This window comes from Bos indicus x Bos taurus, chromosome 21 (genome assembly GCF_003369695.1).
Source record: "Bos indicus x Bos taurus breed Angus x Brahman F1 hybrid chromosome 21, Bos_hybrid_MaternalHap_v2.0, whole genome shotgun sequence".
NCBI classification, from domain to species: Eukaryota; Metazoa; Chordata; class Mammalia; order Artiodactyla; family Bovidae; genus Bos; species Bos indicus x Bos taurus.
In genome coordinates, this window is record NC_040096.1 from 24,015,409 (window position 1) to 24,035,435 (window position 20,027).

Below are 20,027 nucleotides of genomic sequence, written 5' to 3' on the forward strand. Positions count from 1 at the left end.
TGATATACAGGGCTGCCAAAAGTTTGGGAAAAGGAACACTTCCAAGTACATTTTGCTAGTTACAGTGTAAATTGGTACAGACTTTAAGGATAATATGGATTATAAGCCTAAAAAATATGCCAGCAATATAATATGCTACCTTCTGAGTTAGCAGTTGTTAGCAGTTAGCAGTTGTTAGCAGTTAGCAGTTTATCTGAACCAAATAATCAGAGCTGTATATATAGATATCTGTAGATATTTGAGTATGCATAGAACAGACTAGGGATTTATCAACCCAAATGTAATGGTCATAATTATCTCTGCATGGTAACTGAATGATTCTTTTTATTCTTCTGTATTTTCCTAATTGCTGTAATAAACATATATTACCTTTGGAATAAACAGGAAAAACACAACTCACAAAAAGTTATTTGGGAATAGTTATGCCTATTTTATGACACTTACATATCACTATGATAGAAAAATATGCAGATTTACTGAAGGTCTCTACTGCAGAGATGACATCAATAAGGAAGTCTATCCTAACTACAGTCTAAGTTCACAAAATATGATTTTGTTTTGTTGCCCCGACATGCTGTGTGTGTATATGCTTAAATACGTATTTATGAAAATATTTTATGACTTACACTAAAAATGCAAAATCATGCAAGCAGAGCAGTGAATACTATTAGTAAAAGTAAATCTATGGTCCAATAACACAATAACAATTCATGTTTAAGTTGAGGGCACTCAATTTTTCTCCAACAGCAAACAACAGTATACGTTCAAGGGGCTTAGCAAACACTAAGACACCCCACCGATTGGGGCTCCATCTCGGTCGCCACCTAACCTTTCTTTCAAGTCATCCAGGCAGCGCTGAAGGTGGACTTCCCCTGCTGTGACTAAAACGTGCTCTCCTGTTTCCTGAATGAAAACCTGGACACAAGGATCAGCTTGGTTTAACAGCTTCATTCCTTTGACGAGTTGAGGCATTTCACCTAGATTAACAAAATGAAATACTGATTAAATACAAGGTAAGGACTGACATAACCTAAAGACAGCATCCATGGGAAAACTCATGACAAATTCTGAAGGGAAAAGCATAATGTGATGAACTTTTACAACAATGGTTTACTCTATTTTTCCAAATAATACAGCAATGTGAAGAAAACTATCTTCTAATAATTTATTTGTACAGACAGCTAACATGAGACACATGTCACAAACTTATCATCAAGGCTCCCAAAGCTGATCCATACCACTTCTTCAAACTCTCAGCAGATATAAATTACCATTATTACTTGTAAATCACCAAAATATATTACAAATGTATATATACGTAGAAGTGTAACAGAACTCTTTCCATATAGTACCTATAAAACTATAAAATCAGTATTCTAATTAGTATGAGAAAAACTGAGGTCAGAAAAAAAAATCACCATCTTCATTTCATCAAAATCTGTGTAACTGGTAAGTGGCCCTGTAAAAACTGATATCATGACTTAGTAAAGCCAATAACGCATGTCTTCCATTGGACTGTGTGTAACTTTGTGAGGTGCATTTTTCAGTAATAAGTCACTAATATTAAGGGCTACAATAAATGGAGCCTAGAAACAGATCTGTGCAGCTATCTTACAAAGTGTTATGGTAAGGTTTTAAAAAATAATGAAGCCTCATTGTGGAAGGCAGACTCTAAGATGGCCCCAAGTCACCCTCGTCTTCTGCTAGTCACACCCAGCGCAGTCCTCTCCCACAGGGAACCGGGCTGGCCCGTCGGATCAACACAACACTGCAGACTGGAATGTGACTCCTAAGGCAGATCACAGAAGGCTTCTGCTTTAGTGTCCTGGACTCCTGGTGAAAGCCAGTCACCACACTGCACTCCAGGATCACCAAGCAGCTGTGAGGAGAGGTCCCTGTGGAGGAACCCAGGTCCCCAGTGAGCACCGACTTGTGAGACCCTGTGAGTGAACCACCTTGCAAGTCCAGGTACACCTTCAGATGGCTGCGGCCTGTGGTTACACACAACTACAACTGCATAAGGCCCCCTAACTGAACCCTTCCAGAACTCTTGACCAGAAGAATCGCCAAGAATAATAGGAGTAGTTACTGTTCTCTCAAGTCACCAAATTTTGGAGTAACATGTTAGGCAGTCCTAGGTAACCAACAGAATTATAAACCACAATCACAAGTGATTGGGCTGGCCAAAAAGTTCATTTGGGTTTCCCTGTACCATCATACTTATCTGTTAAGGGTCTCTGGGATCCTCAGTAGCTAGGATATGTCTCAGAACCTGGGGCAGAGACAAGCTTTCTGAGGGCCCAGCTCTGAGGAGAGAGGGGATATACAGATACAGGGGCAGTGAGCTACTACACACGTCAACAGAAATCTGTGTTTGTGAGCAAATCACACGTTTGCTCTCTGGTTCCCCTAGAGCAGTCTGGAAGACACTTCACTGGCTACCCCTGAATGCTGGCAGCAGAGTCACGGGGAACAGGGGGTGAGTGACAGTCACAGGAAGTAAAGTACAAGAGTCAGTGAGGATTGGTCAGGCACATGGTAGGAACCGAAGACTAAGTATTAGTTATTAATCCTATAGGGCCTGGTGTGTGTGGCTATCACACAGCCAGACAGAAAGGGGCAGGGAGTGCTTTCCAAACACAAAGGGAATGCCAGATGATCTAGCACACCCACGGGGGAGCAGATGTGAATTCTCAATCAAGCAGTCTTGCATAAGATTCTAAAGAACCAGTCACATAAAACATGAGCTCTGCTGAGACATGACCCTGTGCCAGGGTTCTGGGGGATGCAGAGATGACGCCGTTTCTGCCATAAAAAAGAAGATAAAGTCTCCCTGGATAGCAAAGGTGCCTAAAGATGCCAGATTCCTAAGAGAGAGGTTAGATTCCCCTGGAAAATGGTGGTGGTCTATATGGTCTTATGGCTCTGTGAGTTATATACCCCTGTTATGTACCTCCAGGAAAACTGACAGTCTACTACTGAAAAAAACCAGGAGAAACCAAGCATTAAATGCATGTATTTAAAAAACGTAATGAACATCACATGCTTTTAAAAACGAGGCCATCTTACTTGGGTGTTTCGGTTCAATAGCAACCCTCACAATAGGGGTGGCTTCGAAGTTGAGAGGTATGAATGGCGGGCAGGATGGTGAGGTACACAGTGTGGCCGACTTCAGCACAAAGTCCTGAAGGCCTCCAATTCCTGCGGGGAGGAAAAGACCCATGGAGTCAACAAAAGAAGACAAACTCTGAATTTATGTTAGAAAAATAACGTCAACCCAGTATATATGTCACAGATAAAAAACACTTAAGAAATCAGGCTAAAACGTGACCACGGCAGTGATCCTGTCCAGATACATATGTCTGAAGACATCAATTACTTTTTAAATTGGAACTCTAAAATTTTTAAATACATTAATTTGATGAAGATGAGTCTCTACTGAAATAATCTCTTTTGCCAAATTGACTTGCATGCGGGTAAACAGAATTTTAGAGACTTTCAGACCAGAGTATCAGCTACCCCACACCTCATCCCTCTCCTGCTCTGATCCACTTCAGGCTCCCAGCTGGGAGTTGCATAAGCTTCTAGAGAAGGGGTTTCCATGCTCTGGGCTGCATACTGGGATCTCCTATCAGATCGGCTGGTGGCAGCAGACTAGAAATAAAGTGCACAATAAATATAATGTACTTGAATCATCCTGAAATCATCCCCACACCCCAGTCTGTGAAAAAACTGTTTTCCATGACACTGGTCCCTGGTGCCAAAAAGGTTGGGGACCCCTGCTCTAAAGGATACATATTTGTCTTTGAACAGACAGGAACAGAGAGAATGCCTCCAAAAGTGAGATGAAGGGGTCATACTGAACCTCACATCCAGAGTAAGAGCAGACAACACTTTAGAACAAATTAAGAAACACATGGGCTGCCCTGATAGCTCAGCTGGTAGAGAATCCACCTGCAACGCGGAAGATCTGCTGGAGAAGGGATAGGCTACCCACTCCAGTATTCTTGGGCTTCCTTTGTTGGCTCAGCTGGTAAAGAATCCACCTGCAATGTGGGAGACCTGGGTTCGATCCCTGGGTTGGGACGATCCCCTGGAGAAAGGAAAGGCTACCCACTCCAGCATTCTTGCCTGTAGAATTCCACGGACTGTATAACCCATAGGGTAGCAAAGAGTCAGACATGACTGAACAAATTTCACTTTCACTTTAAGAAACACATAGAAGGGCCACTTTTATGCTTTTGGTTTCAGTTCAGTTCAGTTCAGTCGCTCAGTCGTGTCCGACTCTTTGTGACCCCATGAATCGCAGCACGCCAGGCCTCCCTGTCCATAAGGTAAACGTTAAAGAGGGCATGGAAGGAGAGGCCACCTGTTTTAGGAGAAAGTGACAGGTGAAAGGGGCAGGGATATTCAAGCAGCATCCTGCTTCTCCATCTCCAGCTTAGAGACAAGTATGGAAAGGAAACAACTCTGCTGCTGTCGGCTCACAAATGGATGTAAAGGTACAGGGTGCTGTGGTGCCGCACCATGGACCACCCATCCTGGAGGAGGGAACTGAAGCAGAGCTTTCTGACACACAAGCCCAGAAGGTGGCAGAGGTCTCTCTGAGTCTGATCACACCGGGTGAAAAGCCCCCTCCAGCTGCCCCTTCTGGAAGTCTCCAGGCATCACTCTCCCCACTACACTACAGGGTCACTCCAGCTATAGGAACACCTTCTTCACACTGGGCTGGAGCATGTCTCCCCCATCTCTACACACTGTTCTGAGTTCCATTCCTCAAAGGTCCACAGAAAACATGCTTCTTCCACTTTTACCAACTACCCTTTGGGTTTCAGAGGCATCTATCTGTCAGGCCCTTTTAATCCCTTTCTGTCTCACACTAAACCTCATTAGGTCCTCTGACTTTAACTCATGACATGACTGCTAGAACTTTCCTGTGCAGGGGACCCTCTTCAGACTTATGTCTCCAAGGTGCCGCCGGTTCATTTCCTTGGTCAAGGTCTACACTTCTTACTGCTGTGCGTCCTGGCCCAGCACACAGAGACATCTATGCCTGGCCATGGCTTACTGTTAATGTCTCTTACGTACCACAGCAGACCTGGGCCTGCCCAAGTTTCCATCAAGTCTACTAGAAATAACAACATCTGCCATGAATACAGGGGGTGAGGACAACCTTATAGTAAATACTCCCCCTCAAACCTCATCCATCCTGCTCTGACCTCTGGCGAGCAGGCACTTCCTTCCTGCTCAGATAGCACATGGTTTCAAGGAAAAAATAAATGCTGGTCTCTCCTCTGTGTCACCAGGGAAGCAGGCTGCAGATGGTCACTATATTCTGAACACTGTCTCTTTAAAACCTTCTGGTTTACATTTTTGCTATTCTTGTTACTTAGATATGCCCAGATTTGTGAACATGATTGCAACTCCCCTAGAAACAGAAAAACAAAAAGTCAATATTCCTAGTCAAGATTAAGATTTTAAGGAAAAGATTATGCTCCAATGACAGTCATTGGAGTTATTTGGGTGAATCACAATAAAATGATTTAAAAATCACTTTGAGAATTTCTTGTTGCACTGTCAGATAATTATTAAGTATAGAACTTTATATTTATACAAAACACATTTTAAAACAAGCTTTCTGTTTTAAAAATGATGTCAGATCAGATCAGATCAGATCAGTCGCTCAGTCGTGTCCGACTCTTTGCGACCCCATGAATCGCAGCACGCCAGGCCTCCCTGTCCATCACCAACTCCCGGAGTTCACTCAGACTCACATCCATCGAGTCAGCGATGCCATCCAGCCATCTCATCCTCTGTTGTCCCCTTCTCCTCCTGCCCCCAATCCCTCCCAGCATCAGAGTCTTTTCCAATGAGTCAACTCTTCGCATGAGGTGGCCAAGGTACTGGAGTTTCAGCTTTAGCATCATTCCTTCCAAAGAAATCCCAGGGCTGATCTCCTTCAGAAAGGACTGGTTGGACCTCCTTGCAGTCCAAGGGACTCTCAAGAGTCTTCTCCAACACCACAGTTCAAAAGCATCAATTCTTCGGTGCTCAGCCTTCTTCACAGTCCAACTCTCACATCCATACATGAGCACAGGAAAAACCATAGCCTTGACTAGACGAACCTTTGTTGGCAAAGTAATGTCTCTGCTTCTGAATATGCTATCTAGGTTGGTCATAACTTTCCTTCCAAGGAGTAAGCGTCTTTTAATTTCATGGCTGCAGTCACCATCTGCAGTGATTTTGGAGCCCCCCAAAATAAAGTCTGACACTGTTTCCACTGTTTCCCCATCTATTTCCCATGAAGTGGTGGAACTGGATGCCATGATCTTCGTTTTCTGAATGTTGAGCTTTAAGCCAACTTTTTCACTCTCCACTTTCACTTTTATCAAGAGGCTTTTTAGTTCCTCTTCACTTTCTGCCATAAGGGTGGTGTCATCTGCGTATCTGAGGTTATTGATATTTCTCCCGGCAATCTTGATTCCAGCTTGTGTTTCTTCCAGTCCAGCGTTTCTCATGATGTACTCTGCATATAAGTTAAATAAACAGGGTGACAATATACAGCCTTGACGAACTCCTTTTCCTATTTGGAACCAGTCTGTTGTTCCATGTCCAGTTCTAACTGTTGCTTCTTGACCTGCATACAAATTCAGATACAAAACAAAACAAAAAAAACACCGGAACTTCCCTGGTGGTCCAGTGCCTAATACTCTTTGCTCTCATTGCAGGGAGTCGGGGTTCGATCCCTGGTCAGGGAACTAGATCCCACAAGCTGCAACTAAGAATTTGCATGACAAAACTAAAGATCGCACATGCCACAACTAAGACCCAGTGCAGCCAAATAAATAAATAAACAAAAATTGAAAAAAATAAAACAAACCACCATATCCCCATGTAATACCTTTCTAATATTGTCACTATATTCATTTGATATATTTCCTTTTTAGTCCTTCCTCTATTGGCACACATAATTTACACTGTTATAATCTCCATATAGCATCACTGACTCAATGGACATGAATTTGAGCGAACTCTGGGATGCCTGACATGCTGTAGTTCATGGGGTCACAAAGAGTTGGACATGACTTAGTGACTGAACAACAACAACATTTCCATATAATTCTCTGCCTTTTTTTTTTCCCTATTTAAATCATGGAATTTTCACTTCACTTGTTTAAATCACAACTGAATCAGTTAAGGAGGAATGATCCCTTCACATACAGTACACCTGCTCAAGCATTTTTCAACTGAGATCAGGGCTGAAGGACATGTTCCCTTCAGGGAATTATTTTAGAATTTTTGAAACAGGAGAAGTGATAGGCCAGAAAAAAAATATGTAAAATTAGCACTGCATGAATTTGTTTCAAGGATTAAAGAGGATGCAAAGTTTTTTCCATGCATATTTCTAAAAAAGCGTATGATTTAAAGAAAAGAAAAAAAAAAAAAAAACAGGCTGAGGAATACGGAGCAAACAGAATTTACTGAACAGCAAGAATTCTAGCTTGTTTTCATACAAACGCCAGTAACTTTTGTCTGACTGTAGATGAAGGATCCGAGTCCTTGCTGGTCCTAATTCTTCTCTAGATAACAAGGAATATTAGCTATTTTGGGAGAGTGAACTCTAGCTTGGGCCTTCCAGGTAGCTCAGTGGTAAACAATCTGCTTGCCAATGCAGGAGATGCAAGAGACACCAGTTCAATCCCTGGGTTGGGAAGATCCCCTGGATGAGGAAGTGGTAACCCAATCCAGTACTCTTGTCTGGGAAAGCCTATGGACAGAGGAGCCAATCGGGTTACAGTCCATGGGATCGTAAAGAATCAGACACGACTGAGCATGCACTCATAAACTCTAGCTCACAGACTGGGGTGACACCCGAGTCAACACTGAGTTCTCCCACTGGGCACACTGGCCCTTACAAGAGTGCATACCATACCCTTCAAATGCTTCTTAATAAAAAATCAGCATTTTTGCAAACACCGTCAGACCAAAATTTTTTTCCAGACTGTCTCTGTTTCCTGTTACAAATGATTCCATTTTTAGTTTTTGAGAAACTCCTACACTGCTGTCCAGTGGCTGTACCAATTCCCGTTCACACCAACAGTGTAGAAGGGTTCCCTTTTCTCCACATCCTCACCAACATTTGTTATCTGTGTTGTTTTTGATGATGGCCATTCTGACAGGTGTGAGCTGGTGTCTCATCATGCTTCTGATTTGCGCTTCTTTGATAATTAGCGATGCTGAGCATCTTTTCAAGGGTCTGTTGGCCATCTGTTTCCCCTTTGGAAAAATATCTATTTAATTCTCTGGCCCATGTTTTTAGTCACATTGATTTTTATGTTGAGTTATACTAGCTGTTTATATATGTTCGATATTAACCCCTTATTGGTCATATCATTCGCATATGATGATACGCAAAAAGATATTTCAAATAAAAAGTAAATATGTTATTTACAGTGGCCAAGATTTGGAAGCATATCTTGGCTATGAATGGATAAAGACTGTATGTATATAATGGAATACTACTAAGCCATAAAAAGAATGAAAATATTGCCATTTGCAGCAACAAGGAAGCACTCGGAGGGCATTATGCTAACTGAAATAAGTCAGAGAAAGACAAATACTGTATGATATCACTTATTCTTGGAATCTAAAAAGGACAACAAAGAAGCAGACTCCCAGATATGGAGAACAAACTAGTGGCTCCCAGTGGGGAGGGACGAGGGCAATGCAGAGGAAGGGGAGGACAGGCACAAAAGTACTGCGTGTACAATAGGCATAGGATGTATTATACCATACGGGGAGTAGCGTCAATACGTTGTAACAACTGTAAATGGAAAGTAACCTTTAATATCTGTATACAAATTGTTTAAAAAGTATTCCATAAACAAGCAACATAAAGGGGCACAGCTTTTATGATGTGAGACTGAAAATACTGTGTGGGGCTGGAGAGACCGGTGGGCCTTTTGTCGACAACTGTTTTCCTTTAACGACCCCCTGCTGCACAGGTTGAATCAGTCGAAAATGAGGTCACACTGGCAGCAGGAACATGGTGAAGTCACTACTGAGTTCTAACGCCGCTTCGTGGGGACGAGACTGTGAGCTGTCTGGACAGAGGACGGCATTACTATCTTTAGCAAAGTTTAGATGTGTAAAGTGCTCTTTCATTGCCGGTATAAAAATATTATTGGAATCGAAAAAAAAAAAAAAAACTTTGTGGTAAAACATGTTAGGGCTCTGGACAGAATATGGTCACCTAATCTCCAAAGTTTTATTTCAGGCCAACTTTAACATCACTTCACCCAGAACCACCAGCCTGTTTCTCTTAAATTGTTTAATAAGCCCAAGTTAATGGATTCCTTTAAATCTTCACAGTAAATCCAAGGTATGTACCGTGGACATCTATAGAGCCTCAGGCCTGTGACAGGAATAAACACTGCTTTAGAAGACACACGAGGGTTAGACAACTATCACACATAAAAAATGTCTTTTCTAAAGTACAGGTTCGCCGAGCAGTTGTTGAGAACCCAGAAAACCTTTGTTCTGGTCCTTCTGTCTTTGAACACCAAGGAAGCCCACATCCTCTGCCTCTCATTCGTGTCTTTATTCTGCACCTTTCCCATCAAACTCGGATTCTACTCTCTGAGAGTCAAAGGCTATCAGGCGGTCCATGCGCTTTATAACCCTTGTCATGGAGGCAGCAGGCAGGCAGCTATGATAGAATAAATAAGAAATGGGCCTTTTCCAAGCCTGCTTGCCTAGCATCTCCAGCACAGACCAGTATTGCTAACGTTTTCAGAGGATTATCAAGTCTGTCCATTATGCTAAACACGTTTCTTAAATCAACTGCCCTTTAGCTTCTTGGTGTTATAGGAGGCCCAAGGGAAAACTCTCGCAAAATGACATCACTGTGTCAGGATTTTTTTTTCTTCTCCTAGGGACAGATGGAGCTCATAACCAGCTAATAACAGTTTTTAAGAAAGTTTCATCAGAATCTGGGGCCTTTTTCTCAACATAGAGACTACAATAAATGGAAAATGTAACACCTTAAGAACCAAAACCTTTTTTTTGTTTTTATTTAAAGCACTGTGTAGGCTTGCTGTCTTTGTCTATACTTGAGAACAGGTGGAAACTTGGCGTCAGGGTCCTGAACCAGGTTAAGGGAGCTATAATTAGGGTTCACTGTGGAGCTTCAATTTGTGCATCAGGACCACTTTCATTTATGCCCCCAACTACCATTCCTGTGAAACAGTATCACTTGGTAGAGCTGGCCGTCACCAAGGGAATTAACATGGTTGGAAGGGTCTAGGATTCAACAGGGGAAGAAATTTCATCTTGGACCTGGAGGCAACACAGAGTACCTGAATGGTGCCGAATGGTCTATCTCAGGGTGAATGAAAGGGCAGCCAGTATAAAACAGTCTTCTGGTTGTCTCTTGGCATGTGATGTCATGATAAAGAATCTACTGATGCTAACCCGGGAGAAAGGATGATGCACATAATTAAAATATTTGAAAATGACATTTTCCATTAGAACGGAAATATACGTAAAGGACTATGGGGAAGGAACCCAGCATATATTAATACAAAAGTGCTGGGATGCGATGGGAACCCAAAGTAGTTTCAGAATACCTGGTGCACAGAACACAGTTGGGGGGCTAGTGAAACAGGAGGCTGAACAAAAGCAGAGACAGATTGTCAAGAGATGTGCATATCAACCTGAGTTTAGACTTTACTCTGAAGGGTGTGGATGTGGAAGACCATAGATGAACTAGAGAAGCGAGGGTAAGCTGTCACGTCTTGGTGGTTACTTAGGAATTGGAAAGAAGGGACAAGGAGAAACGAGGATGCAATCCAGATTTCTAACTTGGAAAACTAAGCAGATGATTATTTAGTCAAAGCATTTCTCAACTCTTGAGGTTCATAATTTTTTCCTACCATTTTTACTAGTTCTTTATGTAATAAACACTTTAACCCACCACATTTTTTCCTTCAGGCTACAATTTCCCCGTTTATTTTGCTTCTATTTTTTCTTTTTAGTATCTTTTTGAGCTTTTTCTATTTGGCGTCTAAACTCCAGAGCTTATAAAGTTGTGCTTTCAAAGAACTGAAATTGATTCAATATTCAGTTACTTTTCTAATAACTTAGTTTTAAGGGCAGGGGCACAACTGGGCACTTCATAAAGTTTCTTCAATGAACAGGTAAACCTGGGGGACTTCCCAGGTGGTCCAGTGGTTAAGACTCTGAGCTTCCACTGCAGGGGGCATGATCCCTGGTCAGGGAACTAAGATCCCCATGCCATGTGCGGTCAAAAAATAGGGGGGAAAAATCTGAAGGGGGACAAAGGCAGATGAACAAGCAATTACAATGTAATGTAGTAAGTGTCACAACAGGAACAATACAAGGTGTGTTTATGTGGGGAGAGAAATTGAGAAGTTACAGACTTCCCAGGGAAGCTGACACTCAGGAGTATCTGAGATAACTCTGAGTGCTGAGTGGGGGAAAAGGCAACAGTGGAGGCCCAGGTGAGAATCCAAAGTCATTACCCACAGCTGCAGTGAGGATCAGAAAGCAGGAATGAAGACATCGGCACCCCGTTCGTGCCCATTTCTCCGAGATCGTGCAACTGTCATCAGTTTTTTTCCTTAGGCAACACGCATTCTTGTTATGTTCGATTTGGAATCAGAGGGATCTGAATTTAATTAAAGCTCTAACCTTATGCCAGTGACCTGATCCCTCTCTAGTTTTAGTTTCCATATATACTTATGGCACATGATACTTTCGTAGGGTTACCATGAGCCTCAAGTAAGTTAAAAGAATAAGAGAGTCCCTGGCACAGAGTCAGCACTCATAAATGGAGGTAGTGGCTATAATGGTCATGGTAGTATCAGCAGCTGTCTTAGTAACAGTTTTGTTAATTAGGGTTTTCTGGTGTATGTATGAAGAGCATATTTAATTTTTTATATATACCATTAGTTAGTTAACTGTAATGAAGGTTGTAACAACTTCTTGAAAGGCACAAGCTTATAATCATATCCATTTATAAGCTTTGAATCCCATCCCACTGACCTAAATTTATATTTTGTATAGTAACACATGGTTTTAAGTGATGCTCCCTCAAAGATGTGATTCCAATTCAAAGATTTCAATAAAATGGAGGAAATGTAGGATGTTTAGAATGTAAGGAAAATAAAACGCCTAGTACAATTTTAAACAATAACAGAAATTTGTTTCAAGATTTTAAAAAAAGAGAGAGATGACTTTGTACAACTGGGAAACTGTAACTGGATTTCTTCTAGCTTTAAACTAAAAATATTTCCAATTAAAAACAGGAGACAGAGACACTTCTGGATGAAATGGCAACTTCATCACAAGTATACAAAAGATTCTAACTGAAATGACCTAAGGAAGAAAACAAAAGAAGAACTGAATGACCACTGAAACTGTAGAGGCCACTTCAAACTGTGAGCCATTTCTGTTAACTGTAGAGCAAATTAAAGAAAAATAGCAAGTGTCAGTTCATAACTCTGTTCTTGAGAAATCAACACAACTTAAAAAAAAAGATTGTATACACAATGTACCAGTGGTGGTCTATTTGATAACAGATCAACAGAAATGAATGAAGAGCCCAGAAACACGTATGTGTGAAAGTGAAAAAGTTAATGAAATGGAAAAAATAATACAGCTGTATCTATACCATATGCCATCTAGAACAATAAATTTCATGTGGACTTGAAAGCACAAGTCAGGATGACATCATGAGACTGTAAAGTCTTACTATATTATAAAATCTATAAAACAAAAATACCATAAACAAAGTAAAAAGTTATAAAACAGATGATTTCAATGTCAAAACAAGACAAAGGATCAGCAGGCACAACATATAAAGAACTAGTACAAATCCATGAAAAGGAAGGCAACCAACAGGAATGTAGGCAAAGAATATAAACAGCTTTAAGAAAAGAGACCAGAAGAAAAGGAAGCTCAAAACACTCAAAAAACATAACAAAAAAATTAATCTCATTAATAGTAAGTTAATGTAAATGAAAACCATGAGATACTATTTGACACCGGTACAACTGGTATAAACCTGAAGAATCCACATGCTGGCAAGTATGTGCAGAAATCATAGGTCTTATGAACTGGAAATGGGAACAAAAATTGCTACAATCATATGAATCAAGTGAGAGAACACGTTTGTGATATTCCGCCAAATACGGTAGATGTGCTACTCACTGGTTTGATTTCTGCTTTATTTCCCAAATCAGTGTGAGCAGAAGGCTCACTAGTGTACCAGGAACACACCACAAACAATGGTACAACCCTGGGTGATTTGGTAAGTGGCGGGGGCATTTCTGGCTGGGGCCGACTGCCGGCACTCGTGGGCAGGGCCAAAGATGAGGGCCTTGGAGCATGTGCAAACATCCCGCACAAAGAATTTTCCTAAGCTGCGTGGCTTCTGAGTATTCTAGATAAGCCTGTTTATAATGATCTGAGTTTAAATTTAACTCCATTTAAAAAACAAGGTACTTCTGGCACAAATGAACACGTGCTGCATTTTCAGGAGTTCTATTCTATTCACCATGAAGATGAGCCAGTCACTGTTTTAGCAGCAGCCACTTCTGGCGCCGAGGCATCAGCACGGTACGTGAGCACGACGCTGCGGCCACGGCCACCACACGCACGGTGACTACAAGCATGTATCTAACTCGGTCTGTCGTCTAGTGTAGTCAGACTGGAACGTTTACCACTGCAGGGTCAAAGTGAAAGTTGCTCAGTCAAGTCTGACACTTTGCGACCCCACGGACTATACAGTCCATGGAATTCTCCAGGCCAGAATACTGGAGTGGGCAGCTTTTCCCATCTCCAGGGGATCTTCCCAACCCAGGGATCAAACCCAGGTCTCCTGCAATGCAGGTGGATTCTTTACCAGCTGAGCAGGTTACTTTATCGTAAAACAACAAAAAAATTTTCTTAAACAGTAAGAAAACAACCTTTCTGAGGCTTCAGCACCTTGAATACTTGCACTGTTTGAATTATCACACAGCCATAAACCCTGGGATTATGTCGTAAACACATTACATTTGCATTAGCCAATTTAGGCCCTAGAAATCGAAACGGCTCTCACCTCTAGACTGCCAGCCATGGACTTCCCTGGAGGCTGGTGTGCGCGGAGGGAGTCTTGGATTCCTACCCGATAGGGAGCTGGAATGTTTCTTGAGGTTAATCAAGGTCCTGAGAGCGGGGCATACGGCAGCCTCAGACTCAAGGCCCTGCTCACCCTCCGTTCCACGGGAAGCCCCTAATCTCCAGGTCCACCCACAGGCTGCCTTGGCATGAGAAGTGAGCCTGTGTCACCTAATGCCACCTCTGTGCCCTTTATCATCTATAATGATCACTTTTTCAGTGGTGAACATTTTCCTCAAAGTCAATTCAGGAATTACGGAATTTAGTGGGGCCTACTGAACCCTACACTGTTGTTGTTAGTTGCTCAGTCGTGTCTGACTCTTTTGCGACCCCTTAGGCTGCAGCACGCCAGGCTCCTCCGTCCCTGGGATTCTCCAGGCAAGAATACTGGAGTGGGTTGCCATTTCCTTCTCCAGAGGATCTTTCCAACCCAGGGATTGAACCCACGTCCCCTGCATTGGCAGGAGGGTTCTTTACTGCTGAGCCACCAGAGAAGCCCTGATGTCATTATTAATCTGAGAGTAGGGCTCAAAAGAGTTAGCAAAGGAATATGTCACAGAATTCCTGAGCTTGTTAAGATTTATGTCAACAAATTTCTACATTTATAGGTCTGTGCTGAGCACCACGGAGGCGGCAGAGATGAAGCCAACCAAGATCCCATAGATTTCCCTCATTTAATATTATAAGCACTCCTAAAACATTTTTAAAACTCAGTCACATTATTGCTGATAATTTATTCCAATCCCTGAACCTTGGAGCTGGAGAATTTTGTGACCACTGCTACCGTGTCTAAGTCTTGACACAGCACAGTTACTGTGGCATGGCAAACGTACAACTTACTTGATATCAGAACTCACTGAAGAAATTAATTCCTAAGGTGAAAAGATAACAATGCTAGAATGCTAATAAAATTTTAAGCAAATACAGGTTATTTTAATCCAAGCCAATACTTTTGCCAGTGAATCCATTACTTCTCTGTAAGCAGCAGCTTTCAACGGGTTCTGTTATTGTGGCCTGATCACGTCAAAAATCAGTGAAGTAAGAATTTTTGATTGAATTTTTTTAAATGTTAATAGTACAACAAAGCTACAGTAATCAAAACAGTATGGTACTGACAAATACAACATTGTAATACAACTACAGTCCAATAAAAACATAATAAAAATAATAATGAAAAGAAACAGGATGGTACTGGCACAAAACCATAACATAGCTCAATGGAACAAGACAGAAAGCCCAGAGATAAACCACGTACCTATGGTCCTTAACCTATGACAAAGGAGGTAAGACTACACAATGGAGAAACAACAGTCTCTTCTATAAGTAGTGGTAGGAAAACGAGACAACTACACGTAAAAGAACAAAGTTAGAATATTCCCTAACACCATGTGTTAAGTCACTTTAGTTGTGTCTGACTCTTTGCGACCCTACGGACTGTAGCCTGCCAGGCTCCTCTGTCCATGGGATTCTCCAGGCAAGGATATGGGAGTGGGTTGCCATTTCCTTCTCCAACACCATACACAAAAACTCGAAATTGAATTAAAGACCTAAAGGTAAGGCCGGGCACTAAAAAACTCTTAGAGGAAAACATAGGCAGAACACTCTTTGACATAAATTGCAGCAAGATCTTTTTTGATCCACCTCCTAGAGTAGTGAAAATAAAAACAAAAATAAATAAAAGGGAGCTAATTAAACTTGAAAGCTTTTGCACAGCAAAGGAAACCATAAACATAATAAAAAGACAACCTTCAGAATGGGAGAAAAGACGTGCAATGAAGCAACTGATGAGGGATTAATCTCCAACACATACAAACAGCTCATGCAGCTCAATATCAGAAAACCCAAATAATCCCATGAAAAAATGTCCAGGAGATCTAAACATTTCTTCAAAGAAGACATACAGATGGCCAAAAAGCACATGAAAAGATCCTCAACATCACTAATTATTAGAGAATGCAAATCAAAACTACAATGAGGTATTACTTAACACCAATCAGAATGGCTATCATCAAAAAGTCTACAAACAATAAATGCTAGCGAGGTGTGGGGAAAAGGGAACCCTCCCTACACTGCTGGTGAGTATGTAAACTGGTAAAGTATGGAGATTCCCTAAAAAACTAAAATAGAACTACCATATGACCCAGCAATCCTAGTCCTGGGCATATACCCAGAGAAAATCTTAATTTGAAGAATACACATGCACTCCAACGTTCACTGCAGCACTATTTACAATAGCCAAGACACAGAAGCAACCTAGATGTCCACCGACAGAGGACTGAATAGAGAAGATGTGGTACATATACACAATGGAATATTACTCAGCCAAAATAATCCCATCAGCAACACGGATGAACCTACTGGTATTGTAAAGAAATCAAAATGCTCTATAAAGAACAAAGGAATCTAGTAAGAGCTGGATTAGTGTAGACTCAGTTAGAAAAACAAGTGAAAATAATTAAAGCAGGATTTTACTCAGAAGATATAAAGAATGCCTACAAATCACTAGAAAAAGGCAGACAATCTTAAAAAAAAAATGTAGATAAAGACTTAATGACAATTCACAAATGAGCAAGAATCAATAGTTAATAAATAAAAACGAGTTTAACATCCCTGGTTATCAGGGAAACCAACTACTACTCCAGAGACATCAAAGTGGCTCAAACAAGAACAAACACAAGTGTTGGCAGAGAGATGGAGCAACTGAAACTTGCAGGCGCTCCTGGTGGAGCATAAATTTGTACACTCACCAGGCCTCAGCGTAAACCTGCCCTATCACAGCAACTTATCTTCCAACAGACGTGTACAAATGTTCAGCAAAAAACATGCACATGAATATTCAAAGCAACAATAGTCCTAACAGACCAATACCGGAAATAAACTACAATGTCCGCCAACACAAGAGCAGAAAAATGGGGGCAGTCACACAATACAGCTACTAGAATGAACAGATTACAACCGCGTGCAATGACACAGATGAATCTCACATTCGGAGTGAATGAATACAAAAAGCCCAACCCAAATGCATTCTCTATAACTCAGCTTGTACAAAGCTTAAAAACATGTAAAATTAACTTACGTTGAAGCCAGGACACTTGCTGCTCTTTGGGGCGGAGGGTGCAGGTAACAGTGACTGGAAATGCATGTGGCTTCTGCACTCGGGCAGTGTTCTATTTCTGGGGTTGGATGCTACCAACGCTGGCCTATGTTCAGTTTATGAAAACCCATCAACCTGTGCTTTAAGATTTGCATTCTTTTCTATATGGCTATTATGCATTAATAAAGTTACTTAAGGGTGTAATTTGGCACAAATTACATGGGTATTTAAGGTGCTTCTGAGTCTTTCAGAGATGCCATTAGCTGCAGCTAATAAAACCTTTTTTAGAGCGTTTCAAAAAGAATTGGCAGGAAGAGAGAGTGGATGGTTTGTCATGTTTACTGTGTCCTTTCTCTGCACATCATCCGAGGACTAATGAAAGGTACCATTCACTTCAATGTCCTTACATAGATTCTTCTGAACATGTCTGCCCTTGAGCAAACCACTTCTTTATTCAAGCAAGTGCATCCAGGAGGAGACTGGCTACCCTCTGTCGTTCACACTCTGATTCTTCACTCAGAGGTTGGTCCTTTTAAAACATCCACTGGAAGATAACATAAATGGTTTAGAAAACTATTCTTTGGGTTTTGGTCTGTTTCATTTGTTCTTGTTCAGACTCTTAAGTTGTGTCCAACTCTTTGCTACCTCATGGACTGCAGCACACCAGGCTTCCCTGTACTCCACTCTCTCTCAGAGTTTGCTCAAATTCACGTCTGTTGAGTTGATGATGCCATCCAACCATCTCATCCTCTGTCGCCCCCTTCACCTCCTGTCCTCAATCTTTCCCAGCGTCAGGGTCTTTCCCAAATGACTCGGCTCTTTGCATCAGGTAGCCAGAGTACTGGAGCTTCAGCGTCACCATCAGTCCTACCAGTGAACATTCAGGGTTGATTTCCTTTAGGATTGACTGGTTTGATCTCCTTAATGTCCAAGGGAATTTTAAGAGCCTTCTCCAGCACCACACTTTGAAAGCATCAGTTCTTCAGAGCCCAGTCTTCTTTATGGTTCAGCTCTCACATCTGTACAAGTTTCACTGGGGGCAAGGGGCGGCGGCGGGGGGCGGTTATCAATCTCCAGCAAACACCACATAATTCTCTAAGACTGCATTTATATATAAAAAACATTCAACACAATACCCAAGAATTTCCAAGTGTCTCATTCCATTTTTACCAGCTACCACTGCTGAAAACTAAGGACCATTAGAGTAAAATAATCTCAGGTCCCATCATCAGAAATGTTCCTTGGACTCTAAGAAAAACAGAGTAAGTGCTATGAAAAGTAGGTCAGCAAAGTAATGTGCAAGTTGTTTCCAGTTGACTATTTCCATAATATGATCCATGGCGGCCTTGTGTATATTGGTCTCTTCAGCAAATATCCCAGCAACACTGTGACGTAAGATGATCATTTCTAACTAACCCCAAATAGGAGTCCCACAATAAGGGTACACCAGGCGGCCCTCCTTGACTCTACCAAGGCACTTGGCTCTGTTTTCTCAAACAGCCACAGGTGTCCTTCTGATTTATGAATGAGCTCTGTCTCCAGTGAAACCTGTGGCAAACGAAAGAATTCTGCCATGACAAAAAAGGCAGAAATGCCAACTCAGCATCTATAAAGCAGCTTTCACAATAGAGACTAATGGGAACCACTGACTCAAGACTTCCCAGGCTGTGCCGACCAGGTGGAACTGGATGACCAATAACCAAATCCCACTGGTGCCCTGGTCCCCACCAGTTCACACAGGATCTTCACCTTCCTGACCATCACCGTCTCTGGGAATTCCAGGGGCTGGTCCTCATGGGCTCGTGAGCCCACACCTGCCACAGATACTCCGGCGCTGTGTTCTCCCGGTACAGAAACTCTGAGGAGTCTCTGATGTAGGGGCAATGTTTCCTTTGAATGCCATACGCCTTTAGAGGGCAGACAATGCTAGTGACCCAATGTCTTAGAGTCAACTCTTCCGGGCTTTACTCCTACCTTCGAAGGTCTCCGTCATGGGCGCCACAAGGCAAATCCGGTGATAGGTGTCACGCCTCAGCTACTGGACTATCCTGTCACGTCTGGTTTCTCGTTCCTTAGGAGCAGTTTCCTTCCAGGAGGTCTCAGTCATTTTCAAGGGCCCTTTCCACTAATACCTTCATGTGCCCCTCATCTGAATCCTGGAAGGCGAAGCAGCCCATGCTGAAGCTGATCCTTGGTACTTCAGCTATTTGAGTTACTATTCTACAGGAAGAAAATGACTTGTGGTATTTGGCTTGGGAGCAGAAGAGAAGTGAGCAGTGACAGTACGGTCACTGAACACCCCAGGCTGTGGGGAAAGCCCTCAGGGAGATGGGAAAACAGCCAGCTTCCCAGATTGAGTACCATGTATCAAGTAGGTCACTGCTTCATGGAGGGGAAAATCTACTCTAGAAGAATCTAACGTTTGCACACAACTTTTACAGCTTGCTTGTAAAACATCACTGTCCCTAAATTAAAGACAGAAACATCCGATTTCTACTTCAGCAAGTTTTTGGGCTTCCCAGGTGGCACAGTGGTAAAGAACCTGCCTGCCAATGCAGGAGATGCAGGTTCAATTCCTGGGTCAGAAAGATCCCCTGGAGAAGGGAATGAGAACCCAGTCCAGTATTTTTGCTGGGAGAATCCCATGGACAGAGGACCAGGCAGACTACAGTTCACGGGGTTGCAAACAGTCACACACGACTGAGTGTCTGAGCACGCACACCTGAGCACTCCCTAGAGCTCCTTCCTT

The 20,027-nt window shown here is 42.1% G+C and overlaps 1 protein-coding gene across 3 annotated transcripts in view; it reads right to left on the reverse strand.

Moving 5' to 3' along the window:
- The window catches only part of EFL1 (elongation factor like GTPase 1), a 114,036-nt gene that overhangs the window by 24,763 nt on the left and 69,246 nt on the right, over window positions 1-20,027 (reverse strand). For all 3 annotated transcript variants that reach the window (XM_027520651.1, XM_027520649.1, XM_027520650.1), the window contains exons 16-17: window positions 3,070-3,201; window positions 830-977 (exon numbers count right to left, since the gene is read on the reverse strand). In XM_027520651.1, coding sequence (XP_027376452.1) covers window positions 830-977; window positions 3,070-3,201 — 280 coding nt within the window. The remainder of the gene's footprint in view (window positions 1-829; window positions 978-3,069; window positions 3,202-20,027) is intronic.